Here is a 13,848-nt window from a genome sequence, read left to right on the forward strand (position 1 = left end):
AACAGGCAAATAAAACGTTTTAGGGTAAAAAGAGTACATTTTTAGTCCGAGAACAGGCGAAAAGAAACCACCTAATGCAATTGCGTAGCCAGGATTTTGTTTCGGGGGGGGGGGGGGGGCACACCATTGAAAGGAAAGTAAAAAAATAAAACTATTTGTACGTACGACCATACGTTTCGGGGGGCATGTGCCCCCTGTGCCCCCCCCTGGCTACGCCACTGACCTAATGACTCGTATACTAAAGTTATCGAATCATAAAAAGGAACCGGGCAAGGCCGTGGCGCTGTCCCGCCCCTTGCTACGCCACTGATACGCTTTTGCTCACTAACAAGGAGACATCCCGAAGTGTAACCCACCGATTTTGTTCAAACTCTGGGGTTTGGTAGACCTTCATGTAACTTGAAAAATCCTAAAGGGAATTTATTCAATGAGCAACCGTTTTGCCATGGCAACGAAAAATGTTTTGACAACAACAAATGGAAATTTTCCCATTGAAAATAACATGGGATTCTGACCGATTCCTAGGACCCCCCCCCTGTGAAAAATTTGAACAAATTTCAAAATTTCGAAAATGCCAAACAACCCTTGCGAAACGCCTCCTTCGCGCCGCTTGAGCTAGTGAAAAAGACGGGGGTCTGCATATAAAGGTGCTATACGTATAGATTCGCAGTAAAGATTTCGATATTTATAGAGGTTATATATGAATTATTATATTTAAAAAATATTTTAACAGCATATTTAAACTACATTATTATATTATATTATGTAATCATGCGCGTTTTAATGAAAATTCTATTTATGTTAATTGTTTTATTTAAAAAGTTTAAGGTTAATTTTCATCTTCTATATATTTAATAACTATTTATTGAGATTTAAACAAAACATATTTATTATATTTTACTAATTAAAAATCAAACATCTTGCACTATAATTAAAGTTAAATGGCTTTTAATTTTATTTTGTGTTATGTTAGCTTACTTAATTTTATTTTTCTTGGTTTTACTTTGTTGTATTTAATTTACTTTATGTAGGCCTATATTAATATTTCTCATTTTATTTACTATCGCTAAAGAGTACAAAAACAGACATGTTTAGTATACTAGTGTCAGTTATTTACGGATAGGATGACACGTAGCTTCTATTGTTATTTGATTTGAGGTTTTTTTCTAGTTCCCAAAAAATATTTTACATGAAAACAGTTTAAAAGTCCAAAATTTCTCAGTATGATTTTAAATATTGCACCACAAAAAACACCTGGTCCGGTGATGGTCACTCGAAAGAAAAATATTTCCTGGAATTTTGAAAGACGCACTTTGCCCCGTGGGGAAAGGGTAGATTTCCATGGTGCTTTTGTGTTTCAATTTTCTGATGCACACTTTGCAGAAAATTTTAAACTTGTTGACACGTATTATTCCATAGCTCGTCCAATAGTTAAAATAATTGAAATAAAAAAACAGATTAGCTCGTGTAATTTTTTCCAAGCTGGATTTTATATGACTGCAATATCATGAGCAAATTTGTTTTAGTGAAAGATGATTCTTTGAGTTTAAAAAAAAAGAAAAGCCAATAAACTGGGATATATGCTTTTTGTGCCAAAAGATAATCGTTGAAAAATTGACTTACCCAGGTGATTTTGTAAATAGATTTAACGGTGCTGGTTACAAAACAATTTCTGAAAGTCTGCTGGCATTCCGTGATGTTTCCGATTCGTTGCCTCTCAATTTAAATATAAGTCGTTTGGATGAATTAGGAATTGGTTTAGAAGAGACGTTATTATCAAAAGGCGCAAAATTCCATAAATCGTGTAGCCTTAAATTCAACAAAAAGGAGCTGACAAGAGCCGTTAAACGAGCGTATAACGATGAGGGAGCATCATGTCCTGAACCAAAAAAATTCACCAGAACCACTCGCCCAGTAAAAGAGATTAAAGTTGCAAAGTGCCTCTTCTGCGATGAACCCGAATCTCCTGGAAAACCATTGCACGAAGCGGCAACCTTTGAGCTTGACCAAAAAGTAAGATATTGCGCATTAGCTTTAGAAGATCAACCATTAATAGCCAAATTAATAAGCCATGGGGATATGATTGCCACTGAAGCAAAATATCACAGGAATTGCCTAACGCATCTATATAACCGGGAAAGAGGGATATCTAAAACAACCAAAGAAGAAGCTACCGACATTTTCCACAAAACAGCATTCGCCGAACTTTTTTCTTACGTTCAAACTACCTTGACGCATGGAGAGGCAAGCCAGAGGAGTGTCTTAATACTCAGCGAGTTAAAAAAAACTTTTCGACGAGCGAGTTAATCAACTAGGTGGAAATTCCGATATACATTCAACACGGCTTAAAAACAAAATCTTAAGTTTTTTCCCCAACTTCAAGCTCACCGAGAAGGAAGAGAAATTTTGTTTTCCGCTAATGAAAACATTGGAAAATCTCTGAAGTCCGCTTGTCTTCTTGATGACGAAAGTGAAACCGTAATCTTATCACGCGCCACGAGCATCGTGCGAAGAGACATTAAAAAAGCCAACTACGTCCTTCGACGGCAAATTTTACGAAAATTGTCAAAGTGATGCCGTACCAAATTCTTTAATAACACTCATCACAATGATTATCCGTGGATCGAACATAAAAACTCAGGCAAATTATTTTTCTCAACCCTGTCTCTCCATATCTCAATTAGTTGCCTTTAACACTTCCTTAAAACCGGGTTCATCAAGTGTTTCAAGGCACAGTGAAGAAAATGAAGTTCCTCTACCGCTTTTCTTGGGCACAATGATACATTCGAAAACCAGATCTAAAACTATCGTGGAAACACTTTACAGACTAGGATTATCCGTTAGCTACGATCGTGTACTACAATGCTCCACTGATCTTGGAAATGCAGCTGTAAATCATTTTAAAAACCTGGGGGCTGTATGCCCTCAATCCTTGAATATTGGAGTTTTCACGACTTCAGCCGTTGACAATATTGACCATAATCCGACCGCTACAAGCTCACAATCTTCATTTCACGGAACCGGCATATCCCTATTTCAACATCCTGAACTTGGAAACGTCGGTACACCACAGAATTGTTTGGATCAAGTTGCAAAAACAGGAAAAAAAATTGCCACGCTACCATTGGACTACACGGATATACCACCAATTCCTGTTACGAAAAAACGCTCGATAATACCAACAATTCCCGGCCTGATTACTTTAACACAAACATCCCATTAATACACAAAGCTATAGAAGAGGAGCTCGAATGGTGCAAACACGTCACAAAAACTATTGAAGATGGTAACGAAACTGATATTCACGTCTCTTGGGCAGCGTACCATGCTAACAGAAATATTCAAAGTTTAGAATACCCTTTGGCAACGTCTGCTATATTGCCATTATTTCCAGACGATTCAAAATCCGTCGCAATGATTTGTCATTCAATGGATGTTGTAAAGAAAGCGACTGCAATTTTAAACCCTGGGCAAGTACCGGTCATTGCTTGCGACCAGCCGCTTTTCAAATTAGCCCAAGAAATCCAATGGCGATGGCCTGAGAAGTATGGAGAAAATGTTTTTGTAGTCATGCTTGGCGGCCTTCATATAAAAATGACGCTACTTAAATGCCTTGGTGATCTTTTAGACGGAAGTGGATGGACATCAGCTCTCGATCAAGCCAATAAAGTTTCATCAGGTACAGCGCAATCTTTATTAAAAGCATCTCACGTGAAGAAAACTTGCCGAGTACACCAGATCACAGCTTGCGCACTTTACATACTACAAAAACAGGCGTTTGAAAACGCCGATGCCCAATGCTCATTCGAAGAGTGGTGTGCTCGTCAACAGGATTCTAGTCCGCAGTTTAATTTCTGGCAGCTTATTTTGAATAGCGAACTTGCATTTCTGACATGGGACCGAGCTGTTCACGAAGGTGACTTTCGACTATACGTTGAGGCGTTGAAAAATATTCAATGGCTTTTTCACGCTCTCGATCATTCAAATTATGCTAGGGTTGTGTCTCTTCACTTAAGAGACATGGTTTCGCTCCAAGATAAACACCCAAAACCGTTTGATGAGTTCTGCAAGGGAAAATTTACTTTCAATAAAACCACAAGACCGTTTTCAAGGATGCCGCTAGATGAAACGCACGAACAAAATAATGCTTTTATCAAAGGCGATGGAGGGGCCATAGGTCTTACTGAACGACCAACGTCTCTCTTACGATGGATGGTAGGTGGACCAGAAATGTGTCGAATTGTTCATGAATTTCAAAATATAATTGACAAGCGAAGTTTTAAGAACCAGACATGTCACCACGAGGATACTCAAGCTTTCCAGAAGAAATTTTTGGAAGGAGTTCAATCACTCATATCGATCTTGATTGATATGGGAAATCCTTTCGCCGATGTGGGTGAAGATTTACTGGTATTGGATACATGTCAAATTATGGACAATAAAATAGCAATTTCTTTAAAAAAAAATTAAAACTGTTGGGGAACTCCAATCCAAGGAGCTATTTCTGAAGCGTCTTGTCCTTTGCAGCGTAGAAATTTCAGATGTTTTGAAGAAAAACAAATTTCCTCTTTTCGGCAGACCTCCGCTTAAAGAAAAATCAAATGATCAACTTCAAATATCAGCCGTGAAAAGTGACCGAAATTTATTTTCGAGGCTATATATTGCGTCTCAAGTACGGACTGGCGATCTTGACGTGTTTTTTCAGCACGAAAATCAAGCGTTTCCGCCGTCACTGTCCAACAACGGGAATATGAGATTCGGAAATAAAAGCGACTTAATTTATTGTTTAGAAGCATTGTTATTCGACGAAGAGGAGATAAATTCATCTCACGAATCCGAAATGGTTGTTATTGATGGAGCGGCGATCGTAAACATGATAAAGCCAGGAACTGTCCAAACGTTTTTTGATTACGCAGTGGTTTTTTCTAAATACATAACAGCGCAGTTTACCAGTTCCGTTCGTCGTGTTGACGTAGTCTTTGACATATACATAGAGAATAGCCTTAAAGCGGGCACGAGAAAAAACCGTGGGAAAGGCATTAGAATTAGAGTCGACGGGCGCAAAGATTTGCCAAAAAACTGGCAAAACTTTCTAAGGGATAACGAAAACAAGAAAGAACTTTTTAATTTTTTGAGTAGTCACGCCGTCAAGTTTCAATATCCTGGAGTTTTGTATATTACGAACGGCGAAGATGTTCTTAGCTCCATCCAAGCTAATTTTGCCAGTCTTTCGCCTTGCTCCCACGAGGAAGCCGACACCAGGATGTTTCTACACGCGTTAGACGGAGCGCAACAAGTATGCAAATGCCTTCTGATTAGGACGGTGGACACCGATGTCTTGGTTCTAGGTATTAGTCTTGCGAATAAAATTCCTTGCGAGCGTTTGATTATCGCGTTTGGCTCTGGAAAGGATTTCCGTTACATAGACGTCACAAGAATATCAAGAAAACTAGGCGCAGACAAATCTGAAGCCTTGCCGGCTTTCCACGCACTATTAACAGGATGCGACACCACTTCATGTTTTAATGGAAAAGGAAAGAAAACAGCTTGGACAACATGGAAGGCGTATCAAGAAGCTACTTCCGCATTTAAACAATTAGCGTTGTGTCCTCTTAGATCGGTTCTTAAGGACGTTTTACCTATACTACAGAGATTCGTAGTTTTAATGTACGATCGGTGTAGCTCTGATGAGACGGTAAACAAAGCTAGACAAAGTCTTTTCACCCAGAAAAACCGTGAAATAGAACTAATTCCGCCCAGTGAAGACGCGTTGTCACAACACTTATTACGTGTTGCTTACCAAGCTGGTCATGTCTGGGGACAAGCTCTAGTCAGGGAACCTATTTTACCGCAGCCATCAAGCTTTGGGTGGACCAAAGTCAACGTATCTAATGGCTGTACAGAATGGCAACCTCTGTGCGGTTGCGTTAAAGGGTGCCGCGGTAATTGTAAATGCATGAAAGCTAATCTACCATGCACTGAACTATGTAAATGTGGAGGGTGTTAAAAATATTTTTTGTGCATTATATAACTGTTTAACTTGAAAAATATTATAAAACTAAATAAATAATTGTCAACCTTTTTAAATAAAAACCAACTAATTGAAAAAGAGCCACCATAATTACTGTTTCCGAGTTCTTTTTTATTTAACTAAAATTTCCTAAAATAAAATACTTATAAGTAGTCTCAAATATATATAGAATTTTCATTAAAACGTGCATAATATAAAAATGTAATTTAAATATGCCGTTAAAATATTTTTTAAATATAATAATTCATATATAACCTCTATAAATATCGAAATCTTTACTGCGAATCTATACGTATAGCACCTTTATATGCAGACCCCCGTCTTTTTCACTAGCTCAAGCGGCGCGAAGGAGGCGTTTCGCAAGGGTTGTTCATAAAGGTACGATTGCAATATCCTATTGACTTTGACAGCTTGTCAAAACTGTCACAACAGAGATAGCGAATGGCTCTAATCTTTTATTGATTTTATATACTACTAAGTATTTTTACACCAAATTTCATGCTTTAATCACAAAGTGCACGATTTCGAATAAATTCGCCCGTTATCCTCTAGACTATTTAGGATTTTTCATGATACACGAAGGTCTGCCAATCCCTCGAGTTTGAACAAAATCGGTGGGTTACACTTCGGGATGTCTCCTTGTAAGTTGTGCATCCTTTTCTGGCAACACAGATTTATTTTTCTTACCAAACATCTACATTAACTTATGTATTTTGATAATTCTTCTTTTTAATTAGTAAAAAAAATTATGTTTATCTTCATTTCTTAGAATATCTCCTGGTCGCTCCCATAAGTAGGTCAAATAGACAAATAGAGGACCCTGGCCATCACTGACTTCAAGGTCAAGACAGTGAAAAAAACTTATTGTTCATTTGACAGCTGCTGTGAGTCAAACAACGCCTCCCGCGTTTTACGCTTGAGTTGTGTCGCTGATACCACATCGGGGTCAACATACTTCTCGGGTGAATAATTTATGCTTGAATTCTTTCTATGAAGTAAGTTTGATGGTTAAGCTCTAAATTTTGCCAACGAAAATTTAGTCCCAAGATCCCAAGCATCAGGAAGCGTTTGGAATTCCAAATCTGACATAAATGTAAACATCAAATTAAAAAATTTTCAAACTGATAACTGGAATTCTTGTTACAATTTAGCTAAATTGTTTTTATAGGCATGGGAAGATCATATGAAAGAATGACTGATGTTAGAGATAAAAACAAACTATCTTTGGACTCTGAGATGCTTAAAGGTGCATCGGATGAATCAAAAAGCACCGTACCTTCTCTAGATACACCCGATAATGATCCTAGCAAGCACATCGGTGACAACAAACTCATTTTTGAGTGTGAAAAAATGGATACTGCAAGCTTTGATGCAAAAAGTAAAATGAAATCTGTTGAGTTTCAAGCAGAGACTGAGAATGTTAAAAGACAAATGCCTACCTCAAAGGATAATGATGATAATATTCTTTCTGAACAGGTAAAATTTAGAACTTTTGTTGTAAAAGCTATTTATTTTGTACATTTTATACCAGGATATATTACTAGCAGCTACTCTAGTTTCTGATGCTAAATCAGGAATTCACTCTGAATTTGAAATGAATGAAAAGAGTGTTAGGTATGCATCAATGGCTATTCCTAAAGAATTGCTATAAAATAATATTACCACTCACTATTATTTGCGCAGACTTTACATAATATATCACCACTGGGGATTGCGCTATCTACTCTTCCTATTTATATTTTTACACCACTTTATCGCAGTATTTGAAAAACCTTCCGTTGATGGAATGTTACTCCCTTATTGGGTAAGAAGAACACATTGAAATACTGAGAATAAAGGAGTTGTGATAAATAATGTATTTTCAGTCAACAATGTGCATGGAGTTTGCTTGTTTGTTGTATTATGGAATTCGTTTATTGCATGCAGGGTCATTTACACCCTCTCATCGATTTTGGTGTGACAAAAAGAACATTGTAATTCTTGTGGTCATTAGTCTAACGATTGCGGACATCACTTGTTACTTGGGTCTCATTCATTCTGGTTACGCCCATTTCGCTTATAGATGGTCCAGGCCATTACGACCATTGTTTTTTATAAATTTTAGTGAAAGCAAGCAGGTAATTTTATTTTTTTGACTTGTTCAGTGTTCTTATTTGTGAATTTGAACCCAATTTATTTAAATTAGGTTCGAAGGTGAGTGTTACGAAGAGCGAAGGTATCTCAAATCAGTAAATAATCTTAAGTCGTGAATTTCTTTTGAAGAGCATTTCGCTCAATAAGAAGAACCCTTCCAGACATTTTGAATGTTTTAATATTGTTTTTCCTGAGCATTGCTTTATTTTCATTAATGGGTCAGAAATTGTTTTTGAAAAGGTACACTTTTCCCCTTCAATGAGTTATTTTTCTAATATATAATGAAAACTATGTTTTTTAGGGCGTTAAAATATCCAGATGGAACACCTTATTTCTCTAGTTACACTGATATTTTCTTTGATCTTTACATCTTAGTCACCACATCTAATAATCCAGATATAATGTACATGTTGTTCAGAAATTTTAAAGAATTGAATTAAGAAAATTTAATATTCTAATAATTCTACTTATAGGATGCCAGCTTATGATGAAAATCACTGGTATTCTCTCTTTTTCGTTATCTACCTCATTATCTGCCTGTACATATTTATGAACATATTTCTGGCTGTTGTTTATAACAATTATCGCAAACACTTAAAAGTATTATAATTTGCTTAATTTATTTAACAATTTCCCATAGTTTTGAATATAATTTTTTTGTTATGCAGAATGAAGTGCGTAAAGTCGTCTACTTAAAACGTCAAAATCTAGCCAAAGCGTTTAATTTCTTAAAAGTAACAACTGGAAATGAAAATTTTCTACCATTTAAACATTTCTGTGCTCTGATGCGAAGAATTCCGCCAATACGTAGTACCACTGTCATAAACATTCTTTGGTTCGTTTTGGATCGAGATGGAAACAATAAAATTGGTGAAAAATAAAAGACTTAACAGCTCTCAAAAAGTAAAAAATAATTATTAAAAATTTTACTTAGATCAATTGGATTTCTTGCAATTGGCGGATTTGTTGAACGTCGCCATGTCGGAGATTCAAGATCGTAAAACTCTGTTTGAAACATACTTGCCACGACTGTTCAACTCCAAACCCTCCACCATTTTTAGATCTGTAGTTGCTCACAAGTATGATTGTTTTTTTAAATACCTAGCTGCGTGATAGTTTCTAATAGCATATTCGTGTCTTTTAAGGTGTTTCCGCTATTTTTTTGATTGCCTTATCATAGTTAATGCTGGACTAATAGCATTTGATGTCTTTGAAGCTGAATGGATTTTTCTGTCACTTTTTACTTTAGAAATAATTTTCAAGCTATACACTTTTGGCTGGAAACAGTTTTTTAGGAAATTTTGGAATGGGTAATTATTAATTTTATTTTATTTTTTGAAATAAAATTAAACATAATTGTTTTAAGGTTTGATTTTGTCATAATTGGGGCAGCTATTATTGGTACTACAATTGAAACTGCTTTAGGCGACTCTGGTAATATTTATATTTTACGTTTTCTTAAAAAGTAGGCTTAAATTGAACTTTTTTACGTAGCTATTGAAAAAGCTCGAACCCTTGATGTGCTCTTGGTACTAAGAGTTTTACGTCTTGTTAAAATTGTTGGCAGTATTAAAAGGTTTCAAGTGATAGTGATGACTATAATGTCCTTGGGTCCATCCATATTAACCTATGGAGGAGTATTATTTGTAAGACATTTTAATTGACCTCTTGCTAATTTCACTAATTAATCAAATCTTTTTGAAGGCTGTTTTTTACACGTATGCCCTTATTGGCATGGAACTGTTCCACGACAAAATAAAGTATTATGGCTATGACAATAATCTGAGCCCAAAGTTTCAGTTCTGTGGAAATCCAAAATTAAATGGGACATCATTCTACTCTAGTCGCTATTGTAGCAATAATTTTAATGATATAATAAGTTCTATGGTTTTGCTATTTGAATTGATGGTTGTCAATCAGTGGCATGTTCTCGCGAGTGGCTTCGTAGCAGTTACGAGCAAGGCAGCACGGATATATTTCTTTTTGTTTCATCTGACGTGTGTTATTATTGTCCTAAAGTAAGATTTTCATTTACATACGCTAACGAAGAATTATAAATGCTAACGATTATCAATTGCAGCATTTTTACCGCATTTGTCCTTGAGGCGTTTATACTAGAGTATTCTTTTTCTAAATCAAAATTGGAAACTGCGATTGAAAAAAAGATTGGTGAAATGGGACTACGGTTAGGAAAGTAAGTTCTTTTAACTTTTAATTGGGAACTAAAAACGAGTAAAGTTGAATTTGCGTATTACATCAGAAAACCAAAGGGTTCCAAAAATGGCATGAAAGAACTAGTGAATGAAATGGAACTTTACGAGGAAGGCCGAGGAGATCAAAGTGATTCTGCAAGAAGGAAATCCAGTCTTCCAAATATGTCTGAACAAACGGATGTCCGATTTCACATTAAGAAAAGTATGACAATGAGTTGAAGCTTATTATCAAAACCGTGGCGTTTCCATGAACATTTCTAAGCAGTTCTTCTCTTAAAATTATTTTGGTTTCAGAAAAAAATGTTGAAAATTTGCTGCAACGTATGTTTGAAAATGAATTGGGCCTTGAAGATTTGGGGCCAGCGAACGTTGACAATCTTTTCAATGAAGATTTATCAATGAAACAAGGTTGAAAGTGGTATACCAAAAATAATGCTTAAAAGCGCAAACAGGGTCTATCTAAAGTTGCTATTTTTATACTAACAAGAGTTATACACATTTATTATGGTTCTTAATGCTTAATGTTCTTATATATTTTAATATCTAACTATTTATACAATATTTTTTATAATAATTAATATGACAAGTTCCATAGCTTTAATAATTTTATTTACTGTGATAAAAATTGCAATAAAGTATGATATTTTTTACTTCACAAAGAATGTTTCTAATGGAATTAGAAAATGTACAATTTGTAAGAATTATAAACTAGTTAAGTTTAAGTACTGCTATTTGACAACTCCAGCTAATGCCTTTCTAACTTCTTCATCAACTTCTTCCGATGGAGGAGCTTCGGAAATTACCCATGAATCATCTGTTGTGACTTCTTCGCGACAAATTGGACATGTTTTATGCGTGACATTCCTGTAATTGGAGATAGACCACTAGGATCATAAATGATATCCAATATGAACTCAATACCTTACCACTGCTCAATGCAAGGTAAGCAATAACTATGAGTGCATGGCATCGTAACATCTGGTTTCCGTTCCATACAAATGCAACATTCAACAAGATCATTTCCTTCTTCACCCATCTCATCTAAACTATTATTGAAGAGTTGGTTACAATTCCAGGAAAACTTAAACAATTGCATTAAGTTACTTCCGTATTATAAAAGAAGCTGTGACATCTCTACGAGATTTCCCTGGAATGGAAGATTGATCTTGGCCTCGTTGTTTCACAAAGGTTTGTTCATCGTTCTTTTCTGATTTTACTGTAACACCACTCGAGGTAGAAGCTTCGTGATTTGCCATTGAAGCGTTAACGTAATTTGATAATAGAGTATAAAGTCTGAGAAATTGTCGAAGTTTTAAAAAACGATGAGAAGTTATTTTTCTAGTTTCAGATTCTACCTACATAATAAATTTAAATCTACAAAAAGGATAAAATTTAATATTTAATTATATAGAATTACTCGAATACATCCTATTCGAACAGTATTCTTCCAAAGTATCGTTGCATCCGTTCCTTTTTTAATGACAAATATTAAATGAGTTCCATTCGAATCATTGAACGTTTTTGAGCTACATTGGATTTTAATTATTAGAGTATGTTTAAAAAACACACACATTTTCCTTACATTTCATTAATATCTTTCACTTTTTGTAGAAAGTCCTCATACGTCAAAGTAATTATTTCTTTAATTATGAGGGAATTGATTATTAAACCATCTGCAGATTCTGCTAATCCAGATGGACTTTCGCTGCTAGTTTGACCACCCATAATTGTCAACGTTGATTAACAACTTCACCAAAAATACAAAATTCAGTCTCAAAATAAAGGATCTGACATATCACAACTTCACAAGGGGTGGAATGCGTCGTTTCCGTTTTATGTACTTACACTTTTTTATTATCATCATGACAGTACTCAACATGAGAGAGCCAATAAATAATCAGTCCGTGAGTATTTTTATAAGTCTATAATGATCCCAATCATCCCATAAGTATGACACTTACAATTCTTCCCATGCAAAAGGTTTAAAGGTTTTATTGAAGCCGTCAGAAAGACACCTTTTTGAAACAGGGCGGCTCTACAAAAAGTGAGCGCGGCAAATAACATATTCAAATATATATAAAAATACATTTTTTAGATAGAAAAATAAGCAAATACAAATTTCTATTAGAAAAGACAAATAGCTGAAATGTAATTACTGTACAGAATAAAGTAATTAAGTATAAAATTTAATTGTAGATAACATAGTAATATTCTTTTGAAGTTTTTCAGTTTATAGTGTTTATAAATTAATAAATGATTCAATATTTTTTTTTTAGAAGCTCTTTATGAGCCATTGTGACGGGTGGGACAATACAGTCGGCTCGTCCATTTGATTAATCAGGTGCGAGATATGTGTTACGGCCACGCCAACGGGGGGATACTTGGGAATAGGGTTGGGACACCCGTGGCGGAAGTATGACAACCACCCGTTGGGGAATTAGTGGTCGTCCTCACACGGCCTTCCACAAACTCTGCTTCCCGGACGCCTGGGATTACAGGAGTGAGCCACTACTCCCGGTGATTCAATATTTTATTGAAGATTTGTATATAAAAATACAGCCTCTTTGTAACGAGGCGGCTCACCAGATGGGAGCACAGTCGATGAGAAAAAATATAGGAGAGGGAATTTCAAATGATACTGTACAAAAAAAGTAATAATAAAAATAATAAAACCAAGCATGAACTACAAAATACTGAGAATTACTACAAATAGTACTGAAAACTACTGACAATAAACTGTAGATAAAGTCATATAATAGGAATAGCTTTTGTTAAAATTTGCATATTTTAGTCCAGGTACAGTAGCCTAACTTATTTACAACTTTAAGTACGATTATAGCAAGAACCTATATATACGTTCTTGATTATAGTAACCTAACTTATTTACAACGAATATTGCAGATACTTACAATTCTAACAAGGTGTTTACAAACTATATAGTTGTCTACGTACAATACTAACCGATTTATAATAGTAAAGCAACTGACTAGCAACAAACACTGTAAATGACCTAAAGTATAATAGAATTAATTTTGGTTTTAAAATAGAATTGGAATAGTTTTTGTTTAAATTTTCATATTTCAGAAATGTCCCTTAAACCTTATTCTGGAGTCGCCAGGCGTTCTTTACTGCTTTTCAAGATACTAGGATGTGTTTAGCCATATTTAAATCGTTCTCATTAACCTCTTGGAACCCGTGATTCAACACTTCTGGAGTGGTTCCGGTCACGCCATAGCTGGGTGTCTTGATGAGTAGCTAGCACTGGGCACGGCCAACTTTGATCACGCGCTGTTCGCGCTACAGCGGCCAACACATTCGTTGAAATTCCGCGAGCAAGATTTTCCCCCTTTAATTCTTTAATTCGATTTACACTTAACAAAAGATCAGAGACCCATCACGTCAAGGTACAGAGTATACAAGGGTATAAAATCAGTCAAGCACTTCAAAGTATTGCGCGAGAGCTTTCCGAAA

At 35.5% G+C, this 13,848-nt stretch overlaps 2 protein-coding genes across 4 annotated transcripts; one reads left to right on the forward strand and one right to left on the reverse strand.

Moving 5' to 3' along the window:
- The first annotated feature begins 6,738 nt into the window (after nucleotides 1-6,738).
- LOC149948141 (uncharacterized) lies at nucleotides 6,739-10,996 on the forward strand. 2 transcript variants are annotated; one of them, XM_090173053.1, is made up of 16 exons: nucleotides 6,739-7,124; nucleotides 7,200-7,507; nucleotides 7,563-7,645; nucleotides 7,715-7,835; nucleotides 7,897-8,148; nucleotides 8,217-8,224; nucleotides 8,294-8,404; nucleotides 8,466-8,567; nucleotides 8,638-8,764; nucleotides 8,833-9,034; nucleotides 9,099-9,243; nucleotides 9,310-9,474; nucleotides 9,531-9,598; nucleotides 9,659-9,810; nucleotides 9,869-10,182; nucleotides 10,245-10,362. In XM_090173053.1, exons 2-16 carry the CDS (start codon nucleotides 7,202-7,204, stop codon nucleotides 10,360-10,362), a joined length of 2,274 nt encoding a protein of 757 aa, XP_090029179.1. In that variant the 5' UTR covers nucleotides 6,739-7,124; nucleotides 7,200-7,201. The 2 variants fall into 2 exon arrangements, with proteins under 2 accessions (XP_090029179.1, XP_090029178.1); XM_090173052.1 differs by lacking the exons at nucleotides 6,739-7,124; nucleotides 7,200-7,507; nucleotides 7,563-7,645; ... (1 more) ...; nucleotides 7,897-8,148; nucleotides 8,217-8,224 and adding exons at nucleotides 10,425-10,579; nucleotides 10,672-10,996 and having other exon boundaries at nucleotides 8,252-8,404; nucleotides 10,245-10,358.
- LOC149948142 (RING finger protein 141-like) lies at nucleotides 10,965-12,322 on the reverse strand. Of its 2 annotated transcripts, XM_090173055.1 has the most exons (6): nucleotides 12,223-12,322; nucleotides 11,960-12,124; nucleotides 11,795-11,903; nucleotides 11,482-11,732; nucleotides 11,304-11,423; nucleotides 10,965-11,241 (listed from the first exon to the last, which is right to left on the reverse strand). In XM_090173055.1, exons 2-6 carry the CDS (start codon nucleotides 12,100-12,102, stop codon nucleotides 11,106-11,108), a joined length of 759 nt encoding a protein of 252 aa, XP_090029181.1. In that variant the 5' UTR covers nucleotides 12,103-12,124; nucleotides 12,223-12,322; the 3' UTR covers nucleotides 10,965-11,105. The 2 variants fall into 2 exon arrangements, with proteins under 2 accessions (XP_090029181.1, XP_090029180.1); XM_090173054.1 differs by lacking the exon at nucleotides 12,223-12,322 and having other exon boundaries at nucleotides 11,960-12,206.
- Nucleotides 12,323-13,848: the final 1,526 nt, after the last annotated feature.

This window comes from Leiobunum rupestre, chromosome 4, assembly GCF_980474605.1.
Source record: "Leiobunum rupestre chromosome 4, qqLeiRupe1.1.hap1, whole genome shotgun sequence".
NCBI lineage: Eukaryota > Metazoa > Arthropoda > Arachnida > Opiliones > Sclerosomatidae > Leiobunum > Leiobunum rupestre.

Coding starts and splice junctions, on each gene's coding strand:
- LOC149948141 (XM_090173053.1), top strand. CDS start 7,202: ATGGGAAGATCATATGAAAGAATGACTGATGTTAGAGATAAAAACAAA. Junction 7,646..7,714: donor ATGAATGAAAAGAGTGTTAG/GTATGCATCAAT, acceptor TTATTTGCGCAG/ACTTTACATAATATATCACC. Junction 9,244..9,309: donor AGATCTGTAGTTGCTCACAA/GTATGATTGTTT, acceptor GTGTCTTTTAAG/GTGTTTCCGCTATTTTTTTG.
- LOC149948142 (XM_090173055.1), bottom strand. CDS start 12,102: ATGGGTGGTCAAACTAGCAGCGAAAGTCCATCTGGATTAGCAGAATCT. Junction 11,904..11,959: donor GTGAAAGATATTAATGAAAT/GTAAGGAAAATG, acceptor AATCCAATGTAG/CTCAAAAACGTTCAATGATT. Junction 11,424..11,481: donor GCTTCTTTTATAATACGGAA/GTAACTTAATGC, acceptor CTTCAATAATAG/TTTAGATGAGATGGGTGAAG.